Raw genomic sequence first — 27,784 nt, forward strand, 5'->3', positions numbered from 1 at the left:
TGCATCCATTTCATCTAGGTTGCTTAGCTTATTGGCATATAACTTGATAATAACTTCTGATGATTGTTTCTACTTCCTTGGTGTTAGTTGTGATCTCTCCCTTTTCATTCATAATTTTATGAATTTGGGCTTTCTCTCTTTTCTTTTGGATTAGTGTGGCCAATGGTTTTTCGATCTTATTGATTCTTTCAAAAAACAAGCTTCTAGTTTCATTGATACATTCTACTGTATTTCTGGTTTCTACCTCATTGATCTCAGCTCTAATCTTGATTATTTCCCTTCTTATGTGTGGAGTTGGTTTGATTTGTTATTGATTCTCCAGTTCTTTAAGGTGTAGAGATAGCTGCTGTGTTCTGGATTTTTCAATTTTTTTTGAGAGAGGCTTGGATGGCTATGTATTTCCCCCTTAGGACAGCTTTTGCTGTATCCCATAGATTTTGAACTGAAGTGTCTTCATTCTCATTGGTTTCCATGAATTGTTTCAGTTCTTCTTTTATCTCCTGGTTGATCCAAGCATTCTTAAGCAAGGTGGTCTTTAGCTTCCAGGTGTTTGAGTTCCTTCGGAACTTTTCCTTGTGATTGAGCTCCAGTTTCAAGGTATTGTGATCTGAGAATATGCAGGGAATAATCTCAGTCTTTTGGTGTCGGTTGAGTCCTGATTTGTGCCCCAGTATGTGGTCTATTCATGAGAAGGTTCCATGTGCACTTGAGAAGAATGAGTATTCTGTTGTTTTAGGGTGGAATGTTCTGTATATATCTATGAGGTCCATCTGGTCCAATGTGTCAATCAATGCTCTTGTTTCTTAATTAATTTTCTGCTTTGATGATCTGTCTATTTCTGAGAGAGGAGTGTTAAGATCTCCTACTATTAATGCATTCATATGGATATGATTCTTTATCTTGATTAACAGTTTTCTTATGTAATTGGCTGCTCCCATATTGGGGGCATAGATATTTACAATTGTTAGATCATCTTGGTGGATAGTCCCTTTAAGAATGATGTAGTGTCCTTCTATATCTCTGACTATGGTCTTTAATTTAAAATCTAATTTATCTGATATGAGAATCACTACCCCAGCCTTCTTTTGAGGCCCATTGGCATGAAAGATGCTTCTCCATCCCTTCACTTTCAGTCTGGTTGTATCTTTAGGTTCAAAATCGGTCTCTTGTAGACAACATATGGATGGGTCCTGTAGTTTTATCCAGTCTGCAACCCTGTGCCATTTTATGGGCGCATTTAGGCCATTCACATTGAGAGTGATTATTGATAGATACATTTTTATTGACATCATGTTACCTTTGAAGTCTTTCTTTCTGTAGATTGTCTCTATATTTCTGTTCAATGCTATTCTTAGGATTTTTCCTCTTTTATAGAACCCCCCCTTAATATTTCCTGCAGTGTCAGCTTGGTGGTTGCATAGTCTTTTAAGCCTTGTCGGTCTTGGAAACTCTTTATCTCTCCATCCATTTTGAATGTCAGTCTTGCTGGATAAAGTATTCTTGGCTGCATGTTCTTCTCATTAATGCCCTGAATATATCTTGCTAGCCCTTTCTGGCTTGCCAGGGTCTGTGAAGAGGTCTGACGTTATTCTGATGGGTTTTACTTTGTAACTAAGGAGCCTCTTTGTCCTAGCATCTTTCAAGAGATTATACCTACAATTATGATTCCTCAATTTGACTATCAGGTGTCGTGATATTTTTTTGGAATGTATAATCTTGGGTGGAGTCCTTTCAGCCTCTAGTACATGAACGCTGGTTCCATTCATGAGATTGGGAAAATTTTCATGAAGAACTTGTTCCACTATATCTTCTAGACTTCTTTCTTTCTCCTCCCCTTCAGGGATTCCAATAATTCTGATGTTGGAACGTTTCATGGCATCATTTATTTCCCTGATTCTGTTTTCGTGGTTTCTAAGCTGTTTGCTCCAGGCTTCCTCCTGATCCTTTCTTTTTATCTGTTTGTCCTCCAGATCACTAATTCTATCTTCTGTCTCAGTTACCCTAGCTTTGAGAGAGTTTAGATTAGATTGGAACTCATTGAGAGCATTGTGAAGCTCATCCCTGGTAGCTTTCAGCTCAGCCCTAACATTGTGAACATCCTGTCTGGTCGCTTTCAGTTCGGCCCTAATCAATTCCGTTTGGTCGTCCATGGCTTTTTCCAACCTAGCTATTGCCTGGATAATTGTTAGCCTGAATTCTCTTTCAGACATATTGTCTATGTTGGTAGCCATTAGCTCTGTTGCTGAAGGTCCCTCCTCTGTATTTTTCTTCTGTTGGGCATTTCTCCTCCTAATCATTTTCGTGAGAGATGACTGAACACATGTAGCTTGATGTATCGACCATGGTGCAGTCAAGGTGCACCCTGGAACACTTCTGAGCAATCAGGATTCCCCACCCATACGAGAGACAAAAGAAAAGAAAAAGAAAAAAAGAAAAAAAAAAGAGAGAGAGAGAGAGAGATGAAAGAAAGGGAAGATCAAAGAGAAGGTTCAGCCAAATGGGCCCCAAGGTAAGATTTATGAAGTATACAATCAAAGACAGACAAACACAAAGACTGATAAAAATATATGACAAGAGGAAAAAAATATATATATGCAAATAAAGGAAGAACCTCGTCAAAAAGAACCCCAAGTATAAGATTTATATACTATCAGGACAAACACAAAAACACAGAAACACTGGTGGAAGAAAAAGATGGGAGAGTGGTAATAAATTCTCAGTGTGGGTGAGGAAGGTTGTTTTGATTCCTCCTGGATGTATCTTGGTATCTTTGTTAAATGACTCAACTTTCCTAGATAAAGGGGGATTAAAAATTGGTTTACCTATAGGGGTAGTATTGATTGGGGAAAGGGGTTTACTTTGAAGTTTAACTCTATATGACTATTAGAAAGTAAAAATAAAAAGGAATAAACTAGACTAAACTAAAATTAAAAAAAATCAAAAAATAGAAATGCAAAAGAAAAACACAGGTGTATGTACAAAAAGTTCAGGTTAGAAGGTTATTATGGAATTTGATGTACTGGACATCTCACTGTGATGGTAAATAGGTTAAAAAATTATCTATTAAAAAAAAAAAAGAACCAGAATAGTGGGAACGAGTTAAAAATAAAAGTTGTCCTATGAAGTAGTGGTGGTTGTTCTCTTGTAGTCTTCTTTTTTTTTTTTTTTTTCTCCTTTCTTGGTTTGTTTTCTGGGGGAGGGGCCTGCCACGTGGGTTTTCAGTCAATGAGGTTCCCTGAGTTAAGTCCCCCCACCCTCCTCAAGGGGGTGGGCTCTAAGGAAACTGGTTTTTTTCAGGTTTTTGTTCTCTGGCAGTTTTTATGTTTGTTCACTTTTTTTTTTTTTTTAAATTTTAATAATTTTTTTTATTTTTTATAAACATATATTTTTATCCCCAGGGGTACAGGTCTGTGAATCACCAGGTTTACACACTTCACAGCACTCACCAAAACACATACCCTCCCCAATGTCCATAATACCACCCCCTTCTCCCAAACCCCCTCCCCCCAACAACCCTCAGTTTGTTTTGTGAGATTAAGAGTCACTTATGGTTTGTCTCCCTCCCAATCCCATCTTCTTTCATTTATTCTTCTCGTACCCACTTAAGCCCCCATGTTGCATCACCACTTCCTCATATCAGGGAGATCATATGATAGTTGTCTTTCTCCGCCTGACTTATTTCGCTAAGCATGATACGCTCTAGTTCCATCCATGTTGTCGCAAATGGCAAGATTTCATTTCTTTTGATGGCTGCATAGTATTCCATTGTGTATATATACCACATCTTCTTGATCCATTCATCTGTTGATGGACATCTAGGTTCTTTCCATAGTTTGGCTATTGAGGACATTGCTGCTATAAACATTCGAGTACACGTGCCCCTTTGGATCACTACGTTTGTATCTTTAGGGTAAATGCCCAATAGTGCAATTGCTGGGTCATAGGGCAGTTCTATTTTCAACATTTTGAGGAACCTCCATGCTGTTTTCCAGAGAGGTTGCACCAGCTTGCATTCCCACCAACAGTGTAGGAGGGTTCCCCTTTCTCCGCATCCTCGCCAGCATCTGTCATTTCCTGACTTGTTCACTTTTTTTTTTTCTCTCACCTTGACCGCTTTTGATGGGTTTTGTAGTTTTAGGGGAAAACAAACTGCATCCTGGCCTCCCTTTCAGAGAGAAGCCTCAGTCTGGCTGCAGAGCCCAAATAAGTTCCCAATTGGCCGCTGGCAGAGCAGGTTCCAAGTCGTGGTCCCTGGGGATGCAGGATCTTTTGCTTGTACCCAAAACCGCGGCAGCAGTGGCTGTCTAGGCAGCTCCAGACCGCCAGAGAGGTTCCAAGCAGCGATCAAACACTGAGATTTTCCCGCTGGCCCGGGCTGGGAGTGCCTGGTCTTTCTGGGTCTAAGAGTGCTTGGCTTGCACGCACCAATTTCAGGGGAGACTGTGGGTCGCGCACGCTTTTCAGGCTCTGAGAATGGGGCGCAGGTCCGAAAGCACCAGGCTGGGACTTCAAGCACCTCTTTCAAGGGAGAATTTGGGGCGTGCGTCTTAGGCTCTGAAACAATGGCCCGGCCTTTGTGTACCTCTTTCAGGGGAGAATGAGGGGCGCGCACATCTCAGGCTGTATAGCAGGGCTTGGGCGTTCTGTCCTCTGGTGAGGCACCCAGCCCCTCACAGGAGCCGGTCCCCACACATTCTCGGGCGCGCTGGTGGCTTAGGGACCAACACCTGGTTTCTCCACCGCACTCTCTCTGGCTCATTGCCAGGGGAGGCTGTCCTGGGACCGGGGACTTAAGCCCCTGTCCCTAGCCACCCTGATTCCCACAATTTCCTCCCACGTTCTTTTGCTTTTTTGAAGTGCTTTCAACCAGTCTCCCAAGTTAATGCTGGTCCCCAGATGCAGGGCACTCTCGCTAGTATTGGGGTATTACTTACCAACCGGTCGCCTCTGGTGGCTCCCTCCCCCTTTTGTTTATCTTCCGATATCAGTTCACTGTTCCCATTCCGCTTTACCTGCCCAGTGGCGTCTTCTGCCCCTGTAGAGATCCAGATGTGTATAATTCTGATCTCAGGCTGATTTCATGGGTGATCAGAGTTCTTTGGTTGGTAATCAGCTCACTTTAGGGTACAGGTTTAAAAGGCGCCTCCTCCTACTTCCCCGCCATCTTGTCCCCCCCCCCCCATGAAAATACCTGTCCTAGAAGCTTTTTATCTCTCCTTCTATTCTCAATTGCAGCCTAGCAGGATATAGTATTCTTGGCTGCATCTTTTTCTCATTTAGTGCTCTGAATATATCATGCTAGTCCTTTCTGGCCTGTCAGGTCTCCCTGAATAGGTCTGCTGCTAATATTTGTATCATCGTATGTGACAAACCTCTTGTCCCTAGCTGCTTTCAGGATTTTCTCTTTGTCACTAAGTCTTGTAAGTTTTACTATTAGATGATGGGGTGTGGACCTATTTTTATTGATTTTGAGGAGGGTTCTCTGTACCTCCTGGATTTTGATGCTTGTTCCCTTCAAATTAGGGAAATTCTCTGCTATGATTTATTCCAATATACCTTCTGTCCCCCTCTTCCTTTGTTCTTCTTCTGGAATCCCTTTTTTCTAATATTATTTCTTCTTATGATATCACTTATCTCTTGAATTCTCCTCTCATGGTCCAGTACTTGTTTACCTCTCTCTTGCTCAGCTTCTTTATTCTCCATCATTTGGTCTTCTATATCACTAATTCTCTCTCTGCCTCATTTATCCTAGCAGTAAGAGCCTCCATTTTTTATTATACCTCAGTAGTAGCTTTTTTATTTCACCTTGATTAGATTTTAGTTCTTTTATTTCTCCAGAAAGGGATTTAATTTCTCCAGAAAGATTCTCTAATATCTTCCATACTTTTTTTGAGCCCAGCCAGCATCTTATAATCGTCATTTTGAACTATAGTTCTGACATATTACTAATGTCTGTATTGATTAGGTCCCTAGCCACCACTACTGCCTCTTGTTCTTTTTTTGTATGTGAATTTTTCCACCTTGTCATTTTATCCAGGTAAGAAGAGATGAATGAAAGAACAACAATACTAAAAGGGTAGCAATGACCCCAGAAAAATATACACTAATGAAATCAGAAAAGACCCAAAACTGGGGGGAGAAGAAGAAGGAAGGAGGAAGAAGGAAGAAGAAGAAGAAGAAGAAGAAGAAGAAAAAAGAAGAAAGAAGAAGAAAGGAAGAAGAAGGAGAAGAAAAATATATATATATGTATATATTAGACTGGCAAACAGAACAGAACCATACACTTGAGTTCTGGTGTATTTTGGTATGTTAGAAGAAACTGCCTCCCAAAATTTTAAAGAAAGAAAGAAAGATATATATATATATATATAAAATAAGGGTAAACACGATGAAGGGATAGAGTATAACTGTAATGATAAAAATTTAAAAAGATTCTTTAAAAGGAATTGATAAGAAGTTAGTTAAAAAAAGAGGGAAGAATGTGATCTGGCTGCCAAATCACAACCAATTCTCTCCATAGTTGGATTGATGATCAAGAGAATTCACAAGTGTAGAGCCTACTTAGACATACCTAAAATTGTTAATAGATGTTTAATTTTCCAGTTTGCTAAATTTGTTTATGATTCTACATCTGTTCATAATTCAATTTGCTTTAGGCAGTATGACATAGAAAGCAGAGAGAAGTTTGGAATTACACAAGCTTTGGCTCTACATTCTAGAGCTAGAGATGAAGAGTCCTGTTTTTGGTGTTCTGTTGGTATTGTTGAGCCATATTAACTTTGTAATTCTGGATAAGTTATCTACTGTATCTAGGTCAAATTCCTCAGTAAAATGAAATTAATAGTGAATACCTCAGAGTGTTTTTCTGGTAATTTTATGAGATTATCAAATCTTCAGGAGGGTAACTGGCACATGATCAGTTTTGTATATTGCATTTTTCCTCTGTGAGCTTCTTAGCCTGCAAGGTCCTTGAAGACAAAGACCCTGTGTGTATTCCCTGATGTTTCCCTTGTGTCTAAAACCATACCCAAAACATCAGAAATGCTCAATAATACCTGTTGAAAAAAAATATTTACATGGAATCTAATCACCATCAAATTTCTGTTCTGTTTTTAACCCATTTGTTTCTTTTGGGCTTTTCGTCAAGTATTACAAGTATTATGATAGGAGAGAAGAGAGTAGACAAGACCACAAGTTTGCTTTTTGTAGGTCTACTCTCCAAATGTAAAAACATCTCTTCTTGTTAAGAGTCCTAAATGGAGCATCATCTAGAGGATGCCACACTTCAAGTCAGTACCAACTAAAATATTAGGTAGAGACAGCTCCCTGGTAGGAGCTGGTTAACATCCAGGTAAGGACAAGTATGGTTGGCTCTGAGGCAAGGAGCTCGTGACAGGTGGTGTGTGCTCTGGCAGAGGAGACCAGGAGGAAACAGAATGTGAAGGCACAAAAACAGACTTCTACCTTGTAATTCTCCATAAGCTGGTCTTTCTGTTTTATTCTGCAAATTTTGCAAGTCCAAATGTAGTTAGGAGATAGAATTTTGTGGAGAGATTCTAAATAAAATGCATGCTACTCTTTATCCTGGAACATACATTCTAAACCAAAGAACTTCCTTTCAGAAATGAATTTTAATGTATCCTTGGCTTTGAAGGAAATGTACCTTGGCTTCAGCCACATTACTTACTCAAGCCTCCTGATAGCCATGAAGAAGAAAATTAAGAAAACTAACCAAATATTACACAACCCAGATGTCCACAAGCTTAACTAGTCTGGATGTCAATTATGAGAGGGTGGTATCACATTGCAGTAGTAACCCAGATTCTCTGTTTAAGAGTATTATTTGTTTACATGTTCTACTACCTATTTGACCTGGCCTATTTGGACCCTTAGCCCTATCTACTCACAATCCACTGGTTACTGATGATTTGGTCAAATCACCTCTCATTCTGTCCATGTACCTATCAACCAAGGTAGACAAAAGTGATTTTAAAAGTACAAAGAAGAATCTTCTGAACACCAAATGAGTCAAAGAAGAAATCAAAACGGAAATGAAAAAATATCCTGAAGCGAATGAAAACAGAAACACAACATGTTGAAATCTATACAATGCTGCAAAAGTAGTTCTAAGAGGACATTTATAGTGATAAATGCCAAGATTAAGAGAAAGGAAAGATCTCAAACAATCAAGCTCTATAACTTAAGGAACTAAAAAAAGAACAAAGTAAACCCAAAGTTAAGAGAAAGAAGAAAATAGCAAAGATCAGAACAGAAATAGAGGCCAGAAAGCAATAGAAAAGATTGGGAAAATTAAGAGCTCTTAAAAAAAAAAAAAAAAAAAAAAGATTTAAAAAACGGACAAATCTTTGGCTAGATTAAGCAAAAAAGAAGACTTAAAATCAAGTGAAAGGGGCGCCTGGGTGGCTCAGTGGGTTAAGCCGCTGCCTTCGGCTCAGGTCATGATCTCAGGGTCCTGGGATCGAGTCCCGCATCGGGCTCTCTGCTCAGCAGGGAGCCTGCTTCCCTCTCTCTCTCTCGCTCTCTCTGCCTGCCTCTCCATCTACTTGTGATCTCTCTCTCTGTCAAATAAATAATAAATAAAATCTAAAAAAAAAAAAAAAAAAAAAAATCAAGTGAAAGAAGAGACATTACTACTGATACCACAGATATACAAAAGATCATAGAGACTACTCTGAGTAATTAGATACACAAAAATAGGTTAATCTAGAAGTAATGGATAAATTTCTGGAAACAGAATGTACCAAGACTGAATTATGAAGAAATAGAAAATCTGAACAGTCAATAACAAGTAAACAGATTGAATCAGTAATCAAAAACCCCCATCAAGGAAAAATCCAGGAGCAAATGCTTTCACTGGTAAATTCTACCAAACTTTTAAGGAATCATTTACACCAATCCTTCTTAAACTCTTTCAAAATGTTGAGGGTGAGGAAAGAGAGTTACAAACTCATTCTTTAAGGCTGGCATCTCTCTAATACCACAGACAGATATGAAAGATTACAAAACTATAGACCAATATTCCTGATGAATACGGATGCAAAATTTTTTAACAGAATATTCTCAAACTGAATTCAATAGCACATTATAAGGATCACATATTTTGAGTATTGTGACCAAGTGAGATTTATCTTTTGGGAATCCAGAAGGGCTCAACATGTCAAATCAATACATGTGATACATGCATTAATAGAATGAAAGATAAAAATGATATCATCTCAATAGATGCAGAAAAGGCATTTGGAAAAATACAGCATCCTTTCATGATAAAAACTCTCAATTAATTGGGTAGAGAAGGAAAATACTTGAATATAATAAAGGCCATACAGGACAAACCCACATATGCAACAGTGAAGGGTTGAAAGATTTTTCTTTTAAGATCAGGAACAAGACAAAGTTCCCACTCTCACCACTATTATTCAACATAGTACTAGAGAATTCTTTAAAAGAAACAAAGGGTATCCAAATCAGAAAAGAAGAACTAATCAGTGAATTCAGTAAAGTTGCAGTCTGTAAGCTCAACATACAGAAATCAGTGTGTTTCTAAACATTAGTGAGAAAATATTTAAAAAAGAAAAGTCCATTCATAATGGCATCAAAAACAATAAAACAGGAACAATCTTAACCAAGGAAGTGAAACATCTGTACTCTCAAAACTACAAGACTTTGATGAAAAACAATGAAGAAGACACAAGCAAGTGGAGAGATATCCCATGTTCATGAATTGGAAGAATATTGTTAAAATGTTCGTACTACCCAAAGTCATCTATAGGTGTAATATAATCCCTATCAAAATTCTGAAAAGACTCAACAGGGAAAGAATAAGTCTTTTCAATAAATGGTGTTGGGAAAACTGGATAACTGGATGCAGAAAATTGAAATTGGACTCTTATCTTAAACCACGCACAAAAATGAACTCAGTTGCCTGTAGACTTAAATATAAGATTTGAAACCATAAAACTCCTAGAAGAAAGCATAGGGGAAAAAGCTCCTTGACATTGGTCTTAGCAACGACTTTTGGATATGGCAGTAGAAGCACAAGCAACAAAAGAAAAAACCAATAAGTGGAAGTACATCAAACTTTTAGAAAGCTTCTGCACAACAAAACAACAGCAACAACAAACAATCAACAAAATGAAAAGAAAACATACAGATTGGAGAAAATATATATCTACCTGAAAAGTGGTTAATATTCAAAGTATATAGCCAAAACAAACAAACAAAAAACCAACCCATAATCATACAACTCAATAGCAAAAAAAAAAAAAAAAAAAAAAAAAAAAAAATTTAAAAAATAGGCAGAGGAACTGAACATTTTTCCGGGCGCCTGGGTGGCTCAGTGGGTTAAGCCGCTGCCTTCGGCTCAGGTCATGATCTCAGAGTCCTGGGATCGAGTCCCACATCGGGCTCTCTGCTCATTGGAGAGCCTGCTTCCCTTTCTCTCTCTCTGACTGCCTCTCCATCTACTTGTGATTTCTCTCTGTCAAATAAATAAATAAAATCTTTAAAAAAAAAAAAAAAAAAAAAAAGAAAGCTTCTGCACAACAAAACAACAGCAACAACAAACAATCAACAAAATGAAAAGAAAACATACAGATTGGAGAAAATATATATCTACCTGAAAAGTGGTTAATATTCAAAGTATATAGCCAAAACAAACAAACAAAACCAACCCATAATCATACAACTCAATAGCAAAAAAAAAAAAAAAAAAAAAAAAAAAAAAAACATTTAAAAAATAGGCAGAGGAACTGAACATTTTTCCAAAGAAGATATACAGATAGATAACAGAAAAGATGTTCAACATTACTTATTGTAAGAGAGAAGTAAATCAAAACAATGAGATATCACCTCACACCTATTAGAATGGCTGTTGTCAAAAAGACAATAGATAACAAGAGTTGGCAAGGTTGTTGAGAAAAGAGAATCCCTGTGCACTCTTGGCGGGATTGCAAATTGGTGAAGCCACTATGGAAAAGAAGATGGAGGTTTCTTTAAAAATTTTAAATAGAGGCACCATATGATCCAGGATTCCCACTTCTGGGTATATATCCAAAGGAAATGAAAACAAAATCTTGAAGAGATGTCTGCATTCCCATGTTTATTACAGCAGTATTCTCAATAGCCAAGCTATGAAAAAAAACCAAAGTGTCTGTCAAGGGAGGAATGAATAAAGAAGTGATATAAATACAAAGGAATATCATTTATCCATGAAAAAGAAGGAAATCCTGTCACTTGTGAGAACCTGGTTGGGCCTCAAGGACATTATGCTAAGTGAAATAAGTCAGAGCAAGATAAATACTGTATGAACTCACATATGGAATCTAAAAAAAAGCCAAACTCACAGGAACAGAATAGAATGGTGGTTACCAGGCGCTGGAAGATCAGAGCAATGGGGAGATGTTGGTCAAACTTCCAAACTAATTTGGAGTACAACTTCCAATTAAAGGTAAGTTCTCAGGATTTAATGCACAACATGGTTAATTATAGTGAACAGTATTGTATAATAAAATATGTGAAAGTTGCTAAGTGAGTACACCTTAAATAGTCTCACTACAGGGGTGCCTGCTTAGTTCAGTTGGTTAAGCGTCCAATTCTTGATTTTTCGCTCAGGTCATGATCTCAGGGTTGTAAAACCAAGCCTGGCCGCAGGCTCTGGATGTGGAGCCTGCTTGGGATTCTCTCTCTCTCTCTCCCTCTGTCCCTCACCTCCAATTTCTTGCTCTAAAAAAAAAGTGTGTGTATATATAAATATATACATATATATGATTATATATTTTATATTTAAAATGTATCTATATATTTATTAATATTTATATATGTATATTATATATGTGTGATGGAGGTGCTAACTAATGCTACAGTGGTAATTATTTTGCAGTCAACACATTGTAGACCTTAAACTTATACAATGTCTTATGTCACTTATACCTCAATAAGGCTGAAAATAATAAATAATTGGAATACTAATATTTCTAAGTGTAAAGTTTGTGTTACCTCAAAGTATCTTCAAATATCTCCACAAATTTAAGTATTTGAAAAACAACTTTTAAAAAAACCTTTGAAAACCCAATTAATATTACAACACAGTTTAGTACATGATATACCATGAGCAGAAAGGGGAAGTAATGGATTAGCAATTTCACAGATGAAACCACAGAATGTAGTAGCTTAAAGAAGGTTGGAAATCACTATATTAAACTACAAATTGAAAAAGTGGAAAGGTGAAGGTTAGTGGATTCAGATATTCAGGGAGTCAGTCAATGTTTAAACATGGTCCTCTAGGGGGGAGGAGTCAAGATGGCGGAGAAGTAGCAAGCTGAGACTGCTTCAGCTAGCCGGAGATCAGCTAGATAGCTTATCTAAAGATTGCAAACACCTGAAAATCCATCGGCAGATCGAAGAGAAGAAGAACAGCAATTCTGGAAACAGAAAAACAACCACTTTCTGAAAGGTAGGACCGGCGGAGAAGTGAATCCAAAGCGACGGGAAGATAGACCCCGGGGGGAGGGGCCGGCTCCCGGCAAGCGGCGGAGCAACCGCGCACAAAATCAGGACTGTTAAAAGTCTGTTCCGCGGAGGGACATCGCTCCAGAGGCTAAACCGGAGCGAAGCCCACGCGGGGTCAGCGTGGCCTCAGGTCCCGCAGGGTCACAGAAGGATCGGGGGTGTCTGAGTGTCGCAGAGCTTGCGGGTATTGGAACGGGAAAGCCGGCTACAGAGACAGAGCCGACAGTAAGCTCGCAGCTCCGTGTTACCTTGAACCGGTCGCAGGCTCGGTGAGCTCGGAGCGCGGCCGGAGGTCAGGCAGACGGGAGTAACTGGGCGCTGTTCTCTGAGGGCGCACTGAGGAGTGGGGCCCTGGGCTCTCGGCTCCTCCGGGCCGGAGACCAGGAGGCCGCCATTTGTATTCCCGTCCTCTGGAACTCTACGGAAAGCGCTCAGGGAACAAAAGCTCCTGAAAGCAAACCCGAGCGGATTACTCACCCCGGCCCCGGGTAAGGGCGGTGTAATTCCGCCTGGGGCAAAGACACTTGAAAATCACTACAACAGGCCCCTCCCCCAGAAGATCAACAAGAAATCCAGCCGAGACCAAGCTCACCTACCAAGGAGTGCGGTTTCAATACCAAGGAGAGCAGCAGAATTCCAGAGGAGGAGAAAGCCAAGCACGGAACTCATGGCTTTTTTCCTGTGATTTTTTTTAGTCTTGCAGTTAATTTAATTTTTTCTTTTTCATTTTTTTTTTTTTTCTCGCCTTCGGGTAAAATTTTTTTTTTTTTTTAACTGTTACCTTTTTCTTTTTTAACGATTTTTTACTAGTTTATCTAATATATATATATATATTTTTACATTTTTCTTAGGTGTTTTCTTTTTTAAAAAAAAAAATTCTTTTCTTTTTTTTTTTTTTTTTCTTTTTTCTTTCTTCCTTTTTGAACCTCTTTTTATCCCCTTTCTCCCCACTCACGATTTTGGATCTCTTCTAATTTGGCTAAAGCATATTTTCCTGGGGTTGTTGCCACCCTTTTGGTATTTTACTTGCCCCTTCATTTACTCTTATCTGGACAAAATGACAAGACGTAAAAATTCACCACAAAAAAAAGAACAAGAGGCAGTACCGAAGGCTAGGGACCTAATCAATACAGACATCGGTAATATGTCAGATCTAGAGTTCAGAATGACAATTCTCAAGGTTCTAGCCGGGCTCGAAAAAGGCATGGAAGATATTAGAGAAACCCTCTCGAGAGATATAAAAGCCCTTTCTGGAGAAATAAAAGAACTAAAATCTAACCAAGTTGAAATCAAAAAAGCTATTAATGAGGTGCAATCAAAAATGGAGGCTCTCACTGCTAGGATAAATGAGGCAGAAGAAAGAATTAGTGATATAGAAGACCAAATGACAGAGAATAAAGAAGCTGATCAAAAGAGGGACAAACAGCTACTGGACCACGAGGGGAGAATTCGAGAAATAAGTGACACCATAAGACGAAACAACATTAGAATAATTGGGATTCCAGAAGAAGAAGAAAGTGAGAGGGGAGCAGAAGGTATACTGGAGAGAATTATTGGGGAGAATTTCCCCAATATGGCAAAGGGAACAAGCATCAAAATTCAGGAGGTTCAGAGAATGCCCCTCAAAATAAATAAGAATAGGCCCACACCCCGTCACATAATAGTAAAATTTACAAGTCTCAATGACAAAGAGAAAATCCTGAAAGCAGCCCGGGAAAAGAAGTCTGTAACATACAATGGTAAAAATATTAGATTGGCAGCTGACTTATCCACAGAGACCTGGCAGGCCAGAAAGAGCTGGCATGATATTTTCAGAGCACTAAACGAGAAAAACATGCAGCCAAGAATACTATATCCAGCTAGGCTATCATTGAAAATAGAAGGAGAGATTAAAAGCTTCCAGGACAAACAACAACTGAAAGAATTTGCAAATACCAAACCAGCTCTACAGGAAATATTGAAAGGGGTCCTCTAAGCAAAGAGAGAGCCTACAAGTGGTAGATCAGAAAGGAACAGAGACCATATACAGTAACAGTCACCTTACAGGCAATACAATGGCACTAAATTCATATCTCTCAATAGTTACCCTGAATGTGAATGGGCTAAATGCCCCTGTCAAAAGACACAGGGTATCAGAATGGATAAAAAAACAAAACCCATCTATATGTTGCCTCCAAGAAACACATTTTAAGCCCGAAGACACCTCCAGATTTAAAGTGAGGGGGTGGAAAAGAATTTACCATGCTAATGGACATCAGAAGAAAGCAGGAGTGGCAATCCTTATATCAGATCAATTAGATTTTAAGCCAAAGACTGTAATAAGAGATGAGGAAGGACACTATATCATACTCAAAGGGTCTGTCCAACAAGAAGATTTAACAATTTTAAATATCTATGCCCCCAACGTGGGAGCAGCCAACTATATAAACCAATTAATAACAAAATCAAAGAAACACATAAACAACAATACAATAATAGTAGGGGACTTTAATATTCCCCTCACTGAAATGGACAGGTCATCCAAGCAAAAGATCAGCAAGGAAATAAAGGCCTTAAACGACACACTGGACCAGATGGACATCACAGATATATTCAGAATATTTCATCCCAAAGCAACAGAATACACATTCTTCTCTAGTGCACATGGTACATTCTCCAGAATAGATCACATCCTCGGTCCTAAATCAGGACTCAACCGGTATCAAAAGATTGGGATCATTCCCTGCATATTTTCAGACCACAATGCTCTAAAGCTAGAACTCAACCACAAAAGGAAGTTTGGAAAGAACCCAAATACATGGAGACTAAACAGTATCCTTCTAAAGAATGAATGGGTCAACCGGGAAATTAAAGAAGAATTGAAAAAAATCATGGAAACAAATGATAATGAAAATACAACGGTTCAAAATCTGTGGGACACAACAAAGGCAGTCCTGAGAGGAAAATATATAGCGGTACAAGCCTTTCTCAAGAAACAAGAAAGGTCTCAGGTACACAACCTAACCCTACACCTAAAGGAGCTGGAGAAGGAACAAGAAAGAAACCCTAAGCCCAGCAGGAGAAGAGAAATCATAAAGATCAGAGCAGAAATCAATGAAATAGAAACCAAAAAAACAATAGAACAAATCAACGAAACTAGGAGCTGGTTCTTTGAAAGAATTAATAAAATTGATAAACCCCTGGCCCGACTTATCAAAAAGAAAAGAGAAAGGACCCAAATAAATAAAATAATGAATGAAAGAGGAGAGATCACAACTAACACCAAGGAAATACAAACTATTATAAGAACATACTATGAGCAACTCTACGGCAATAAATTTGACAATCTGGAAGAAATGGATGCATTCCTAGAAACATATAAACTACCACAACTGAACCATGAAGAAATAGAAAGCCTGAACAGACCCATAACCAGTAAGGAGATTGAAACAGTCATTAAAAATCTCCAAACAAACAAAAGCCCAGGGCCAGATGGCTTCCCGGGGGAATTCTACCAAACATTTAAAGAAGAACTAATTCCTATTCTCCTGAAACTGTTCCAAAAAATAGAAATGGAAGGAAAACTTCCAAACTCATTTTATGAGGCCAGCATCACCTTGATCCCAAAACCAGACAAGGATCCCACCAAAAAAGAGAGCTATAGACCGATATCCTTGATGAACACAGATGCGAAAATACTCAACAAAATACTAGCCAATCGGATTCAACAGTACATTAAAAAGATTATTCACCACGACCAAGTGGGATTTATTCCAGGGCTGCAAGGTTGGTTCAACATCCGCAAATCAGTCAATGTGATACAACACATCAATAAAAGTAAGAACAAGAACCATATGATACTCTCAATAGATGCTGAAAAAGCATTTGACAAAGTACAACATCCCTTCCTGATCAAAACTCTTCAAAGTGTAGGGATAGAGGGCACATACCTCAATATCATCAAAGCCATCTATGAAAAACCCACCGCAAATATCATTCTCAATGGAGAAAAACTGAAAGCTTTTCCGCTAAGGTCAGGAACACGGCAGGGATGTCCATTATCACCACTGCTATTCAACATCGTACTAGAGGTCCTAGCCTCAGCAATCAGACAACAAAAGGAAATTAAAGGCATCCAAATCGGCAAAGAAGAAGTCAAATTATCACTCTTCGCAGATGATATGATACTATATGTGGAAAACCCAAAAGACTCCACTCCAAAACTGCTAGAACTTATACAGGAATTCAGTAAAGTGTCAGGATATAAAATCAATGCACAGAAATCAGTTGCATTTCTCTACACCAAAAGCAAGACAGAAGAAAGAGATATTAAGGAGTCAATCCCATTTACAATTGCATCCAAAACCATAAGATACCTAGGAATAAACCTAACCAAAGAGACACAGAATCTATACTCAGAAAACTATAAAGTACTCATGAAAGAAATTGAGGAAGACACAAAGAAATGGAAAAATGTTCCATGCTCCTGGATTGGAAGAATAAATATTGTGAAAATGTCTATGCTACCTAAAGCAATCTACACATTTAATGCAATTCCTATCAAAGTACCATCCATCTTTTTCAAAGAAATGGAACAAATAATTCTAAAATTTATATGGAACCAGAAAAGACCTCGAATAGCCAAAGGGATATTGAAAAAGAAAGCCAACGTTGGTGGCATCACAATTCCGGACTTCAAGCTCTATTACAAAGCTGTCATCATCAAGACAGCATGGTACTGGCACAAAAACAGACACATAGATCAATGGAACAGAATAGAGAGCCCAGAAATAGACCCTCAACTCTATGGTCAACTAATCTTCGACAAAGCAGGAAAGAATGTCCAATGGAAAAAAGACAGCCTTTTCAATAAATGGTGTTGGGAAAATTGGACAGCCACATGCAGAAAAATGAAATTGGACCATTTCCTTACACCACACACAAAAATAGACTCAAAATGGATGAAGGACCTCAATGTACGAAAGGAATCCATCAAAATCCTTGAGGAGAACACGGGCAGCAACCTCTTCGACCTCTGCCGCAGCAACATCTTCCTAGGAACAACGCAAAAGGCAAGGGAAGCAAGGGAAAAAATGAACTACTGGGATTTCATCAAGATCAAAAGCTTTTGCACAGCAAAGGAAACAGTTAACAAAATCAAAAGACAACTGACAGAATGGGAGAAGATATTTGCAAACGACATATCAGATAAAGGACTAGTGTCCAGAATCTATAAAGAACTTAGCAAACTCAACACCCAAAGAACAAATAATCCAATCAAGAAATGGGCAGAAGACATGAACAGACATTTCTGCAAAGAAGACATCCAGATGGCCAACAGACACATGAAAAAGTGCTCCATATCACTTGGCATCAGGGAAATACAAATCAAAACCACAATGAGATATCACCTCACACCAGTCAGAATGGCTAAAATCAACAAGTCAGGAAATGACAGATGCTGGCGAGGATGCGGAGAAAGGGGAACCCTCCTACACTGTTGGTGGGAATGCAAGCTGGTGCAGCCACTCTGGAAAACAGCATGGAGGTTCCTCAAAATGTTGAAAATAGAACTGCCCTATGACCCAGCAATTGCACTATTGGGTATTTACCCTAAAGATACAAATGTAGTGATCCAAAGGGACACATGCACCCGAATGTTTATAGCAGCAATGTCCACAATAGCCAAACTATGGAAAGAACCTAGATGTCCATCAACAGATGAATGGATCAAGAAGATGTGGTATATATACACAATGGAATACTATGCAGCCATCAAAAGAAATGAAATCTTGCCATTTGCAACAACATGGATGGAACTAGAGCGTATCATGCTTAGCGAAATAAGTCAAGCAGAGAAAGACAACTATCATATGATCTCCCTGATATGAGGAAGTGGTGATGCAACATGGAGGCTTAAGTGGGTAGAAGAATAAATGAAACAAGATGGGATTGGGAGGGAGACAAACCATAAGTGACTCTTAATCTCACAAAACAAACTGAGGGTTGCCGGGGGGAGGGGGTTGGGGAGAAGGGGGTGGGATTATGGACATTGGGGAGGGTATGTAATTTGGTGAGTGCTGTGAAGTGTGTAAACCTGGTGATTCACAGACCTGGGGATAAAAATATATGTATATAAAAAATATATGTTTATAAAAAATAAAAAAAAAAAAAAAAAAAAAAAAAAAAAAAAACATGGTCCTCTATGCCTCTACATTTTATCTATATTAAATATATGTATATTGAAATATATGTCAATTAATATAAATAAATATAAATTATAAATGAAATAGATATAAAATATGTAATATATAGATATCTATAAATATATTATATATAAATATTTATAAATATATATGATTATATATAAATATATAAATAATAGAAATCCAATAAAATGCAAGATAGATAAATATAGATTGAATATATAACATAGCAGCAAATTTAAAAACAAATGCTAATTATAGCTATTTCCTTTCTCCATGGATTTTTTTTTTCTTAAGTACCAGTGAAGTACTTGGAAAAAAATGAAAATCCAAGGAAGTTGTGTATTTTATTTTGAATATTTATATTTAACATACCTGTGTAAAGTATGGGGAAATTAGGAAAATAAAATTAGGAATCTGAGAAGTTAAAAGTCCATAAAATATATTTTAAGCAGACATTTGTACAGCAGATTTTTTTTTTAAAGCATTATTTGTTTGACAGAGAAAGATAAAACAGGCAGGGGGAATGGCAGGCAGAGGAAGAAGCTGGCTCCCCTCCAAGCAAGGAGCCTGATACAGGCCTCGATCCCAGAACTTTGGGATCAAGACCTGAGCTGAAGGCAGACAGTTAACTGATTGAGCCACCCAGGCACCCCCAGCAGATGTTTTTGTTTCATATTTGAAGTATAGGAAAAATGAAAATCATTTTAAATAATTTATATATATATATATAAATTAAGCATAATTATGTATAGTTTATACAGATGCATAATTTATACAAATGCCTATAAAATTACTAAACAATCCTATGGTGAGTATTACTAGAAGAATTGATTTCCACTCTTCTATGTATAAATTCCTTAACAATGTAATTTCATTTTAACAGCCAAAAAAAAAACTAAGAACTATGACACAAATCCAAAGCAGTTTTATTATGATGCTGTTAATTTGCAACCATGTATAAAACTATTCCGTATTGTGATTGCTCACATTGATTTGGGAAATTCTTATTTTTTCTTTTTTCAGAGATGAAGGAGAGGGGCAGAGTGAGAGGGAGAGAGAGAATCCCAAGCAGGCTCGCTAGACTTGATCTCACAACCCTGAGATCTGACTTGAGACAAAATCAAGAGTCCGATGTGTAACAGACTAAACCATCTAGGCACCCTGATTTGGGAAATTCTTTAAGAGGGTTCTTGGCATTTCCAGGATATTAGGCTTGGTGTATTTTCTATGTTATAAAAGCCTTCTTGTCAAAGTGATTCATATGTGTATTTTTTTTTAATTTTATTTATTTAATTGACAGAGCGATCACAAGCAGGCAGAGAGGCAGGCAGAGAGAGAGGAGGAAGCAGGCTCCCTGCTAAGCAGAGAGCCCGATGCGGGGCTCGATCCCAGGACCCTGAGATCATGACCTGAGCCGAAGGCAGTGGCTTCACCCACTGAGCCACCCAGGCGCCCCATCATATGTGTATTTTATCTTCAGTTTTCTAATGAGGAAAACTGGAAACAGAGATGGGGTTTTGTATGTCTGTTATTGACTTTTAAGAATGCTTATGTGAGGTTCTGTCTCAGAGCTCTGTCCAGGAAGCACTCAACTGTGTGAACTAGCTGAGTGAAGGGTGTATATTTACATCTGAATAATTTTTGACTTCACATTAGGATAGAAGACCTTACTCTCTGTGGTGGTGGAGCAAGAGCCTAAGAGGGAGGAGGCTAGGTTGTAGACTCCCTTGGTCCATAGACTTGAATAAGACACTGAGCTTCTTTTGCCTCAGTTCTTCAACAACTCTGACAGAAGTGCAAGGCTGCTGAGGGGCCAGCCAGGCCCAGTGGTTACACGTTTTACAAATCTAAAGGAATTTGATGAGGATGGTGCTAATTAAGGACATCAGGGCCTATGCACAGCAGGTCAGCAAACATTTGTGGTGAGGCCATGAGCTCACACTGAAAGCAGGAGCTTAAGGCAGGGACAAACCAGAAGCAGAATCTAAACTCTAAATAAAGTAAATTGACTTTGCTTTTGAAGTCCTTCCTTTATGAGTGTGGAATTTGTGATAGGAAACTGGTTTGCTTAGGGTGGTATGAGTTGTGTGGGGTGTGGCACAAATGAGCTGCTACTTTTGTTTCCATTTTTGATTTCCAGGTTTCTGTGAGTTTCTCTCATCTTGTTTCCTGTTTTTCCTAAAAGCTGGAGTATATGAATATCTTTTTTCCTGCAGGTGTTGGTAACTTCTTTATCCTTCCGGACATTCTCAGCAATCATTGCCTTTCATGTTGGATTCGATCGGGTGAGTGACGTATTAACAAAAATGAAGATTCTCCTAGCAAGGGGCTTCTGTGTGAACACTGGTATGAGGCATTCTCACTTGGAGCAAGGATGCAGATCTTAAAGTCCATACAATAAATTTTTAGAAACTCCATTAAGATTTTTTTTTTTGGTTTTATATATATATATATATATATATATATATATATATATATATATTTACATATAAATATATATATATATTTTTTTTTTAACCTACGGTAGAATTTTGTTAAACCTGGCTTTGTCATTAACCAATGCCAACAAACTGTCAGTAAATTATGAAACATCACCCCATATAACTGAGAAAAGCCCATCATAATACTACTTGAAAGAGTCTTACTGTATATAATGCACATATCTGCACACATACATATGTTATTAATGTGTGATATATACTATTTACATTCATTTCTTTATGTTTTCATGTTTCTTACTAAAACCTCATATTTTATAAAGAAACTTTTTTTCTTTTTAGCTCTTTATATGCTTCCTGCTTAGAATCCATGGATAATACCATCCTGTATAGGGTATTTGATTTTCATGTCCTTGGGTTTTACATTATATTATTTTTCCTTCCTTGGCAAAAATTCTTACTGCTTAGAGAAGTGACAGCTCACCCTCAGTGTCAGTGCTGGCTTCCCAAGCAGCTGGAAGGACTTCTGTTCTTTAGGCTTCCCTGGGGATTACTCTGGGCTGGAAATTCTCAGCCTGAACTAGAGTTTAGCAACAGTTAGGAAAAACAAAAGAAATCTAATTTTCCAAAATCAAGTTGACTAAGACTCTTATCTTCTCATATAACCATCCACTGTTCTGAAGGGTGACTCTTAGGACACCCGATTATGTTAAAAGACATAGGAAATGTAGACAGAGAAGGAACCCTGCTACATTGGGATAAAATGTAGAGGCATAGAGGACCATCTTTAAACATTGACTGACTCCCTGAATATCTGAATCCTCTAACCTTCACCTTTCCACTTCTTCAATTTATATTTTAATATAGTGATTTCCAACCTTCTTTAAGCTACTACACTCTGTGGTTTAATCTGTGAAATTGCTAATCCATTACTTCCTCTTTCTGCTCATGGTATATCATGTACTAAGCTCTGTTGTAATATTAACTGGAGCAAGAGCCTAAGAGGGAGGAGGCTAGGTTTTTGTAAAAGTTGTTTTTCAAATACTTAAAATTCTTGTGGAGATATTTGAAGATACTTTGAGGTAACACAAACTTTACACTTAGAAATATTAGTATTTCAATTATTTATTATTTTCAGCCTTACTGAGGTATAGTTGACATAAGACATTGTATAAGCTTAAGGTGTACAATGTGTTGCCTGCAAAATAATTGCCACTGTAAAATAGTATTCCTCTTCCCCTGTTCTCTTCTTACCTTGCCTTATTTTTTTTCATAACACTTAACTATATTCTGACATAATTATATGTGTACTTTTTGTTTCCTGCTTGGTTTTGTCCCCTCCACCAGAACGAAAACTCCATCAGTGAATGGCCTTTGTGTATTACCATGTGCCTAGCATCTAGAATAGTGTCTGACACTTAGTGGGTATTTAATCATACTCGATGAATGAACAAGTGATACATGCATAGAAGAATGAACTGATGGCTAGAACGGAGGCTGTTTTAAGGGGAAAGAGCAATTCCCATTTACTTATGGATGGCAATTGAGAGTGCTTGTAATCTAAAATAAACTAGAAGTATGAGGAGGAATGTTAAATAATACACAGAATGACTTAGGAAAATTTTGGCTAAAGGGGGTGGTAAAGATGGTATTCTAGAAATGATGACTCACTGAAATGCTTTTACCATCTGATTATAGTAAAATAATTTCCTCCCTGGTAATGCATATCTTATGTCTTTCTAATACATTTAATCCATTTGGGTTGCTGAGCATGTGTTTCAATTCATCTTAATTTTAATAATCCATTTCAAAATTTTTGGCATTTACTAGATTTAGGATATTGTCGTCATCTTAGACATCATCTTTCTTACTGGATTGTTACCTTTTCAAGGGTAGAGACCTCTGTTTCATTCACTGCTATATTTCTAATTTGTAAGTGCCTGGTATATATAGCAAATGTTCAATAACTACTATTTGCATGAATAAATATTGACTGAATGAATTGTATTAAAAGTGTCGTTTTTTCTATATGTAATGTGATTTAATCAGTTAGCCAATATTTATAAGCATCAGTTTTGTGCGTAGTGTTGTGTTCTGTCTATGGCCCTTGCTAAATACCAGGTCGTCTTCCAAGCATTTTATGTAAGCAACTCTTTTAGTCTCTACAGTGACCCTATGAGGTGGTCTGAAAAGATCTCCAAAAATGTTAAGACATGGCTTCTTTCCATATGAAGCTTCAAACATAGTTGGGAAATAATACTAGTGGAAATGAAATTGTTAGAAAACGAAGCAAGTTTGCAATATAAACATATAATTATTAAGTTGTGACAACAGTCAAATTTTAGAAAAAAGCACTATAGGCAGGTATTTCAACTTTCAAAAGGAATTGGTAATTCATCTTGGTCTTAAATGATGAGAGGAATTCTGATAGATGAAGGGAGGAAGAGGATGACACCCCTGCAAAGAACAACTAAATTAAGGAAGAGACCAAGGATGATCCTGGGGACTGGTAAAAATGGTAAATGTCATTGAGCAGGTGGGAGGGGCCAGGCCATAGATAGCTTTGAAACCCAGGCAGAAAAGTTTAGACAGGGGGTGGTAGATATCAGTAAATCCCTGTGTGTGTGTGTGTGTGTGTGTGTGTGTGTGTGTGTGTGTGTGTGATTTATAAAGTCAGGAAAATAAATCTTCCAGCCATATGTGGATTAAATGGAATAGAGTATAAAACACTTGTCCCAGTTCTTGGCATGTAACAGCTATCACTAAATGGTAGCTGTTATTTTTTATTGCTAATAATAATGATAGCAGAGAAAGTTTTGCCTTGAATTTTTGGCCTGGATAAATAGACTCATTCTGCTTTATTTATGTCATGTCTATCTAATTTGTCTTTATATAAAGTTTAATTTAACTAATTATAATATTGATTAAGACAAACACCTGGGATTCTCTATGAAGAATTGAGCAGACCCCACATATACTCTAGTAAAGAAAATGTGTTGTTTTAACATCATAGCCATAGACCAAGCTAAAATATAAGCACATGATGGTTGCCTGGGTGGCTTTGTAGGTTAAGCATCAGACTTGATTTTGGTTCAGCTCTTGACCTTGATATCTTGGGATCAAGCCCTGCCTGCCTTAGGATCCACACTCAGCGAGGAGTCTGCTTGTCCCTCTCCCTCCATTCCTCCCCCTGCTCATGTTCTCTCTCAAATAAATAAATAAAATCTTTTAAAAAAATCACATGATAAAGTTTCCAAACTACCAGCTAATTATATTTTATTAAAATGTGCTATTTGCCACTGTGAAAAACAGTCTGATATTCCCTCAAGAAATTAAGAATTGAATTACCATATGATACACTTATTCCATTTCTAGGTATATACACAGAAGAATTGAAGGCAGGATCTCAGATAATTTGTATACCGTGTTTATAGCAGCATTGTTCACAATAGCTAAAATATGGAAGGAGTACAAGTGTCCATAGATGGATGAGTGGATATGCAAAAATGTGATGTACACACACACACACACACACACACATACACACTCTGGAATATTAGTCAACCTTAAAAAGGAAAGAGGCTGCAACATGGATGAACCTCTAAGACATTATGCTAAGTGCAGTGAGCCAGTCACAAAGACGTAAATACTGTATGATCCTATTTATATGAAGTACTTAGAATTCTTAGTCAAAATCATAGAGACAGAAAGCAGAATGGTGATTGCCAGGGGTTTGGGGAAGGAGGGAATGGAGAACTATTGTTTAATGGGTATAGATTTTCAGTTTTACAAGGTTAAAAGTTATAGAGTTATGGAGATAAGTGGGTGTAATGCTTGTACAACATAATGAATGTGTTTAATATCCCTGAACTGTACACTTAAAAATAGTTAAAATGGTAAATTTCATGTTATGTGTATTTTACCATAATAAAAGAAATTGGGGAAAAGAAATGGTATTTGTAACTCTATAGAATCCAGTTATAGTTTTTGATATATTCTCATGAAAGATACTTCACTAAAATTCAGCCAGTATAAAAACAGGCATTTCCCAGAAGGATAAACAGAGAAGGCATAATAACCTTTGTAAGATCCTCCATAAACTTCAAAGGATATGAGACTGCCTGTAAGGATTTTTATTTTGTTTTGTTTTGGCTTATTTTGTTTATTCGATTGGTTGGATTTTTTTGTTTGTTTGTTTTGTTTTTTTGGTGATGATAGGGGAGGTGGAGTATAAACAAACTGTATCTCAAAAAGCTTTTTTTTAAAAAAGTCCATCTGGGGCGCCTGGGTGGCTCAGTGGGTTAAGCCTCTGCTTTCGGCTCAGGTCATGATCTCAGGGTCCTGGGATTGAGCCCTGCATCGGGCTGTCTGCTCAGGGGGGCGTCTGCTTCCTCCTCTCTCTCTGTCTCTGCCTGCTTCTCTGTCTAGTTGTGATCTCTCTCTGTTGAATAAATAAATAAAATCTTTAAAAAAAAAAGTCCATCAAATTGTAGTGTACCAGTTTTCTTAGTACAATATATTTTACACTAACTATTTTCTAAATTGTTTCCCAGAGTTAATAGTGCAAGTTATGATTAAATATTATGCTAGATGAAGAAATACAGCAAAAGTTCAAAAGGAGCTACATGTGGATAGATCTGAACAACAAAGCTTCTGCAGAGGAAAGGACTAAAAAGTTGAAAAGATAGCAAGGGAAGGGGAAACAGTAGTGAGTCAAGCCTTTTAAAGGTTTTAAAGCCAAGAATTTGAATTAAAAAATATTAGTCCGAAATCACTTAAATTCACGTATGCAGTTTGCATTATCGTCTACATCTCCCAATGTAGAAAACAATTTCTTTACGCAACACCGAGCCCTGCTCCATGTAATTAACAGAGAAAGGTCATCTGCACAGAAAAAAGCACCACCTTTGCTGCTAAAGAGCTGGATTAATCTTTTAACAAAGTCTTAAATATTTCTAATTCCCTTTGCCCTTAAACCTTAGAACTCATCAGACTTTCAGCCATATTTTCTGTGCTCGGCATCTCCCTTTTCCTTTTTCCTTGGTGTGGACCTGTAGTGCCACACATTCTAGCCTACCCTCCACACCCATCATCCATCCTAAGCGGGGCTTTATGAACATAACCCCTTTTTTCCCAGCCCTTGTCTTTGCAGCCTGCTGACCGAAGGTCCCTTTGCCTCTTGAAGGTTTATATACAACTAGGACACACACTGAGTTTCTTTTTTCTTTTCTTTTTTTTTTTTTTTTTCTTTTTTGGACACACACTGAGTTTCTAACAGTAAGATTGACTTGGAGTAAAAGTGCACTGTGTATTTTGGGTGCAAGTCACTGTTTGCTGTTCCAGGTGGCAAGGTACACAAAGATTTAAGCAATACTCCTTTGGACATTTTAGTTTAGGGTGTGGCTATTATGTGACACAGTTGTCAACTCTTGGTTGTTCTTGAGGGCAATTAGCGGAAAACTGGTTTTTCTGTTTGGTTTGTTTTGTTTGGACTAACTACTTGCTCAAGCAGAAGGAGCTTGCCTTCGACACAGAGGCAAACTTAACAAAGAGGTCAGGTTGGTTCTCCATTTCTGCCATGAAATGAAAGTATTTATGATATTTTCTACATCCTGGTATCTCTTGGTGGCTACTCTCCAGAGCTTGTTCCAACCTCTCCTTTCACAGTGTCAGATAGTTTGCGGATCCCAGTTTCTGGGATCCAGGCGTGGTTTCCATCTTGCTAGCCAGCAGGCAGGTGCTGAGACCAGGGACCTGGGTCGGAGCTATCTAACTACAGAGCAGCCATGACATATTGTGGGAAACAAAAACAATCGCTGAACACCGAATTATATGTGAAAGCACTTTTCCCTCCTTGACTCAAGAATATTATCATGAACCTTAGCAAAACAAAGCGGTGGTGCTGACTCAGTCTTCTGAACATGAGGCTTAAACCCGAACATGCTTTTGAAATGACCTAAGGGTTTAAACGGTTAGTGGACTAGTTTAACTCTGTTTATTACTTTATCCTCCATTCTGGCTTTGTCCCAGAGGTTTCTAACAGCTCTAGCAACTTTGGAGTCAGTATCTCTGATGTATTTGCATCTGACCTCTGACCTAAACGACAGTGTTATTTTCAGCTGTTCTTTGACAGGGAATCCAACAGCTGCTGTTTAATACCACAGACAACTTGTGACACACGCTGGGTTTCTAGCAAGAGGATTAATCTGCCAATCTTGGACTCTGATTTGAAGCTGTCTATAATTTTCCTGCATAGGGGGGTAGAGAAGAATAAAAACCACACCTGAAGTACATACATTATTATCTTTTTTTAAAAAAAAATTGTAGTAAAATATACAGAATTAACCCTTAATTAAACAAAAGAAATTGGTTTTCTTGCTACTATTTAAAGGTAATAGCAAGGTATATTACTTCCTGTTAGTTGTGATAATTGAATTTGAAAATGCTGGTGAATGGAGTAAAGTAGTCACAAAGAAATCCTGAAATGGTAGATCTCTATTGATAATTGCTTATTGAAATATTTTTAAAATGTCCCTAAGAAATCTGAAGCCCTGAGAAAATGTGACCATGCCTCATAAACTTCATTTGACAAAAGGCAGTAAGTTTTAGAGAAGCAAATTAATCTAAAAT

General features: G+C 37.8%; 2 protein-coding genes across 3 annotated transcripts in view; both read left to right on the forward strand.

The window, feature by feature from the left end:
- The window catches only part of SESTD1 (SEC14 and spectrin domain containing 1), a 159,617-nt gene extending 153,444 nt beyond the window's left edge, over positions 1-6,173 (forward strand). The window contains exon 19 of the mRNA XM_059166901.1: positions 6,038-6,173. Within this exon, the coding sequence (XP_059022884.1) occupies positions 6,038-6,055 (18 nt within the window). The 3' untranslated portion in view covers positions 6,056-6,173. The remainder of the gene's footprint in view (positions 1-6,037) is intronic.
- A 14,672-nt stretch (positions 6,174-20,845) lies between these two features.
- The window catches only part of CCDC141 (coiled-coil domain containing 141), a 234,603-nt gene continuing 227,664 nt past the window's right edge, over positions 20,846-27,784 (forward strand). The window contains exon 1 of one of the 2 annotated variants that reach the window (XM_059166907.1): positions 20,846-21,001. The gene's annotated coding sequence lies outside the window, so the exon portion shown is untranslated. Of the gene's footprint in view, positions 21,002-27,073; positions 27,126-27,784 lie in introns of those variants that run through there. The other variant, XM_059166908.1, reaches the window with a different exon arrangement.

The sequence above is a fragment of the Mustela lutreola genome, chromosome 3, assembly GCF_030435805.1.
Source record: "Mustela lutreola isolate mMusLut2 chromosome 3, mMusLut2.pri, whole genome shotgun sequence".
Lineage (NCBI taxonomy): Eukaryota > Metazoa > Chordata > Mammalia > Carnivora > Mustelidae > Mustela > Mustela lutreola.